The sequence below is a fragment of the Mitosporidium daphniae genome (assembly GCF_000760515.2).
Source record: "Mitosporidium daphniae strain UGP3 chromosome Unknown contig-203, whole genome shotgun sequence".
Taxonomy (NCBI): domain Eukaryota; kingdom Fungi; phylum Microsporidia; genus Mitosporidium; species Mitosporidium daphniae.
The window spans coordinates 1-5,595 of record NW_013546618.1 but is presented as its reverse complement, the minus strand read 5'-3'; the positions used below and the strand labels follow the sequence as shown (position 1 = coordinate 5,595).

Here is a 5,595-nt window from a genome sequence, read left to right as displayed (position 1 = left end):
TTTTTAGGATCCCGATGAAGTCCACCGTTGGGAAGCTGTTGAACAACAAGAGAGAAAATCCCAATAAAACCCATGGAAGGTATGGAGCAGTAAAAACAAACAGGCCCAAAAAACTGACGAGAACATCTGGGTTCTTTTGTGACCACAGGTATACCAGCATAAATGTCAGGGGAGAGCCTAAAAAGATAAGGCCGGTCACAGGGCCTATAATCTACGTTGTTACTTGCACAGATAATGCATACCAATAGCAAAAGAATTCCGAACAGCAACAAGAAGAAAAAGTCGCTTTTTCTTGCTCGATAGGTGTTTTCTTCAAGATTTTTAAAATATCTCATCCTAGGGTTAGGATATGCAGGCATTAATACATAAAGAACATGTGGAAAAGAAAGTCCACCCCAAAGCTGCCAAAATAACAAAACGTTGAAACGAGTCTCCAGAGCTAATGATCAAACAGTTAGAGAGATAAAAATGGTACTTGTAGATTTAGGAAGGTAACCGATGGGTGATAGTACACATCAAGGGGCGTTATAAAGCGCAGTTGCTATTTTAATAAATCATGTAGCACTTACAAGTGAAACGGCTATAGCCAAGCATGTCAAACTATAGACTTTGGTAATCGGGGGAACATCTCTGAACCATTGCTCAAAGGGGTTAACCATGAGGCGAATTAAAATTAAAAATCAATTTTTCATGCGTTTGCATTGTATCAAAAGGGCGTTTTCAAACCACATTGAGCACGCGTCAAAAAGCTTTATCGAGTCCCTGAAACTTTCAAACTTACATCACCAAACATCTGCTCCCTTAGAGGTGTTGGAATGTAACGTCAAAGGCGTATATCTTGGAATTGATCCCACTGCACCATACTTGCATGTGGGCCATCTTCCCTGTATTTTGACTTTGGCCAGGGCCTCAAATGCTGGTATTCCGTCGTTCGCGATTCTTGGTGGCTCCACTGCGCTCGTTGGAGATCCGTCCTTTACCATTACTTCACGGCCTGTTCTTTCTCAAGGCAGCTTCAAAAACAATATGCAGTCAATTAAAACCCAGCTGAGTTATGTGTTCTCAAAATTGACCCCTCCAAATGGCGGCCCCACAATTCTTGACAATTCCGAATGGCTTTCGAAAGTTGGATTGATTAGCTTTTTGAAAGACTTTGGTAGGCATGTCAGAATCTCAGATCTTTTGACTAAGGAAAGGTTGGGGGCTTTGGTGTAACAAGTTATTTCTAGTGTTTCGTCAAGAATAAAAGCCAAGAACGACGGCTGTACTTTTCAGGAGTTTTCATATGCCCTTTTACAGGCGTATGATTTCTATTACCTCTTTCATAAGTATAGCGTCAATCTCCAAGTACTGCATCCATTTATTATTGGTAGATTGGCGGAAGCGATCAATGGGGGAATATGATTTCCGGTCTTGACTTTATTTCCAAAGCAGAATCAGAAAATGCGGATTTAAATGCCACCTCACCCAGGGCATATGCCTTAACCCTCCCTCTTATTACAACGAGCAAGGGAAGTAAATTAGGAAAATCTGCCGGAAATGCTACCTGGCTTTGGGGCCCGCATTGTTCTGCCTATGATATTCTGCAGGTATTTTTTGAAGCTAATATGCAGTTTTTCATCAGATGCCCAGACTCGCTTTTGTCCACATGGATAAGGCAATTTACTCTTCTATCTTGCGCGGAAATTAAGCATATCCTTGCCAGACATAACGTAAAATGTTCGCGCTGATCGCCTAGGATGAGCCCCATTTATACATTGCTCACAAAGAAATCGCTAAATGGGTCATTGATCTGGTCTGTGGAGGTGATTTGTGTAAATTGATTGTAGATGACCACTATCAAAGGGCACTTGAAGCATCTTCTTTCGTTTTTGGCGAGGAAAAGCCTGTTGACGCGGAAAAGCTAGTTTCACTATTTAAAAGTGATAATAAGCGATTTTTTGAAGTTTCTAAGAGCCAAATGAAAACCTACGATGACCTTTTGCAAAAGCTTCTTGATTCTAGAGCCGAAAATTTTGGTATGCAATGCGATTTTATCAAATAGAACAGATTCGATATGTGAAAGACAGAAACTCCCTTCTTTGTAATAAAGACCCGATCAAAAACACACAAGACGCAATTGCTTGGGAGGGCACAGCGTCGAATAGCATTGCCTTGGTTTGCGTCGGCAAATCCAGTCCGTATCTTTTAAATTACGGGATTGATCCGGTCCGTATCTTTTAAATTACAGGATTGAACAAAATTAAGAAAAAATTATTTATTAATTTAACCAATGGATCCTCTCGTTTGTTCTTTGCAAGAATTCTCCCTCATCAGCGCGGAAATCAAAAAGAGAAGGGCCAAAATCGTATCTTAACTGACCAAATAAATATAGGTGTCCCTACAATTTCCAGACCATCTACTCCATCTATCGGCCGCTTTTCATGCCTTCATTAGTGAACAAATCCCGAACGTGGAGTTTTTTATTTTGGCAGATACATCTTATGGAAGCTGTTGTGTCGATGAGGTGGCGGCAGAACATATTAGAAGTGAGCTGGTTATCCACTTTGGACACACGTGTCTGTCGAATACATCAAGATTGCCCGTGATTTATGCCTTTGGAGAAACAGAGTTTAATGTCAACGATTGTTTTTCTTACTTTTCGACCTTATTATCACATGAGGGAGGCGGCGATGGTGCAAAGAAAATCTTGATCCTATCAGATGTAAAGTACCTGTACTTTCAAGGTAGGCATTTTACTTTATTTTGTTTAGATGCCATTCATGGCTTGTTGAGTAGCAACATGTGTGCTGATACAAGCTTTCATTATGGGGAAGTGGAAAAGGTCTTCAACCCAACCTCCCTATTGAATGAAAATTCTCCTCGGTCTACTCTTTTGAATAGACGAATCATCCCCGAGGTAGACCTGTTTTGCGAACACTTTCCTTTCTCGAAGATCTTTTTTATCGGGGACGAAGATTCGTCCTTTTTGATTACGTTAATGATGACGATCAAGGGAAAAGCAGGCATTTACTCATACTCGCCAAAATTAAACAGAGGTCGAGAAGAAGGCTTTCGCGTAAATGTGTCCCTTTCCAAAAGGTTCCATTTATCATCTAACTCGTAAGATACTCAAAAGTCCAGCACGCAATAGGTGCTTCGTTTGTTGGAATATTAGTGGGCACGCTTGGTGTTTGTAAAATCATCGTTTATTATTGCATAGCAAAATACCTATCTGTCATCGGAGAGCTACAAAGTCTGATACTTAGGGCAGGCAAAAAGCCATATACCATATCCGTGGGCAAGCTCAATGTGGCAAAGTTGGCCAACTTTTTGGACATCGATGTATTCGTTTTGGTGGCTTGTCCGGAAACCACTGCACTTATCGATGGGAGGGAATTTTTAAAACCCATCATCAGTCCTTATGAATTTGGGCTTTCCGTTGGCCATTTGATGGAAAAGGATCCGGTTTCTCTTTTTACATCGTGGACCGCCGATTTCCAGTCGTTTTTACGGGAACAAAAAGAATCGCATAAATTCGATGAAATCAAAGTGGAACATCAAGAGATTCCCGAACCCGCGCGGAAAACAACAAAGCCCACGGCCAATATTCTTCGAATAGAATATGATTGGGAACAATCGCCTTCCGTGCAAAGGCTCCATGAAAAAAACTTTCAGGGATTGAAGCCTCTCACAGAGGATGAGTCTATCAAGAATCGGACAATTGTACAAGGCTCGTTCGGAACAGCTATGGCGTATTCTTCCGAGAAAGGCCTGTGACGATCCCCCTATGGCCCTTATTTTGGATGCGGAATATCAAAGTTGCAGGCTTGTGTTTTATCGAAGCGCCACATTGTGCAGTAAAACGTCCTGTTTTCTAGCATTGTCTAAATAATTTTATTTGAATATCATTTTAAACTCCGATTATCGCATAAAGAAATAGAGACCCAACGAACGAAACGACCGCAAAGGAGTGGCTAAAATATGACGAATCCATGGAGTCGATTTCCCCATCAGTCGAAGTGGTTTTGGTGCTGTTGGTGCTGGTGGCGGTTTTTGTCTTTGTAGAATTAGTTATGGTCCAAGAAGTGAATTGGCTAATGCTTGCATAGTACGAATCATCGAAAATTCTGTAATCTGGCTCGTTTGTGGGCTCTATTTTTACGAATCCATCTTTGGGTGTATTTCCACCTTGATTTTCTGTGTAAACTACACCAGGCTGAACGGGTGTTGTTTCCATTGTACCGGTTCCTACAGAACCAGTATTTTCAACCATTCCATTAGGAGCGTCAGCATTAGCAGTCTGAGTATTCGCAGCGTCAGCATTAGCATTCTGAGTATTCGCAGCGTCAGCATTAGCATTCTGAGGATTCGCAGCATCAGCATTAGCAGTCTGAGGATTGGCAGCATCAGCATTAGCAGTCTGAGGATTGGCAGCATCAGCATTAGCAGTCTGAGGATTCGCAGCGTCAGCATTAGCATTCTGAGGATTCGCAGCGTCAGAAACAGACTGCACATTTCCATCTGCAACGACCATTCCTGAATTGGCAACCTCTATATTGGCTGTGAAATCTACATAAACGGTTACATATACGCTGGATACCTGCTGTGGCTTGGTCTGCATTTCCAGGAGCGTCATTTTCGGCGAATACTGGTTCATTACACATGCCGGCTTGAATAAATTCTGCTAACTCTTCCATTGTGGAGCATGGACGTCGACGACGAGATCTGCCGCGACCGTTTCTATTGATCTCTCGCGTCACATTTTTAGGAATGAATTTTTGGTCGATGGCCCATTTTACAATATTCCTGTCCAGACCTAAGCCCGGAATGCTCATTCCTTTTTCATATGGATCTCCAGTAGAAACCAGTGTTCTTAATACATAAAACGGTACTTGTTCTGCTACCGTTATGGTAAGTGTATCTTGGCATTTGGCAGGAAGACAATATGCTAGTGCAATGACTAATGTACACAAACAGGTTTGCTTCAATAACAACATGCAGACTCGGGCATTCTTTTGGCTTTAAAGGGCTCGGCGTTTGCGCGAGTGATTGTGTCCCTGGCAACTAACAAGTTACACTTAAAATAATAGAGAAATTTATAATTTACCGCCACTTTGGATTCGTTAGCCGATACAACGTACTTTGTTTACAAGCGTACAATCCTAAAGTGCTATATGCTACTGCTGGTCTTTTTGATTGGATTATACTTTTTCGCATCTTGTATCGTTTTCGCCATATATTGTCCGACGGGAAGTGACGAGGCCATTAAATATATTTCTCTGTTTTACCTATTTGAATACTATGATATCAACGTTTTGTTCAAAAAATTTGGCTTTGCCATTCTGGTGCTGTTTGTGATAACATTCACGCTTTTGAGATCGCTGCTTCCTCATCCTTCGTTTTCTAAGATTCCAACGATCACCTCAAAAATGCTTATTCGGCTGGGCTTGATCCTGTTAACCTTTACCTTCTGGTATGGCCTTATCATTCAAATTGCAAAGCCGTTCTTTAAACGCTCATATTATGGCATTAATATTTCGGGCCATTGTTTTTTACTCATATGGACTTTATTGAGCATCCCAAATTGTATATCCCTTTTATCATGTCATGTGA

The 5,595-nt window shown here is 41.4% G+C and overlaps 2 protein-coding genes across 2 annotated transcripts; one reads left to right on the top strand and one right to left on the bottom strand.

Annotated features, from left to right (window-relative positions):
* Positions 1-657: 657 nt before the first annotated feature.
* On the top strand, positions 658-3,759 carry DI09_203p20 (uncharacterized protein; the record flags this gene model as incomplete). Its single annotated transcript, XM_013383119.1, has 6 exons — positions 658-1,164; positions 1,374-1,589; positions 1,739-2,018; positions 2,066-2,208; positions 2,375-3,102; positions 3,249-3,759. 6 exons carry the CDS (start codon positions 658-660, stop codon positions 3,757-3,759), a joined length of 2,385 nt encoding a protein of 794 aa, XP_013238573.1.
* A 133-nt stretch (positions 3,760-3,892) lies between these two features.
* Positions 3,893-4,979, bottom strand: DI09_203p10 (uncharacterized protein; the record flags this gene model as incomplete). Its single annotated transcript, XM_013383118.1, has 2 exons — positions 3,893-4,533; positions 4,583-4,979. 2 exons carry the CDS (start codon positions 4,977-4,979, stop codon positions 3,893-3,895), a joined length of 1,038 nt encoding a protein of 345 aa, XP_013238572.1.
* Between the last annotated feature and the right edge of the window lie 616 nt (positions 4,980-5,595).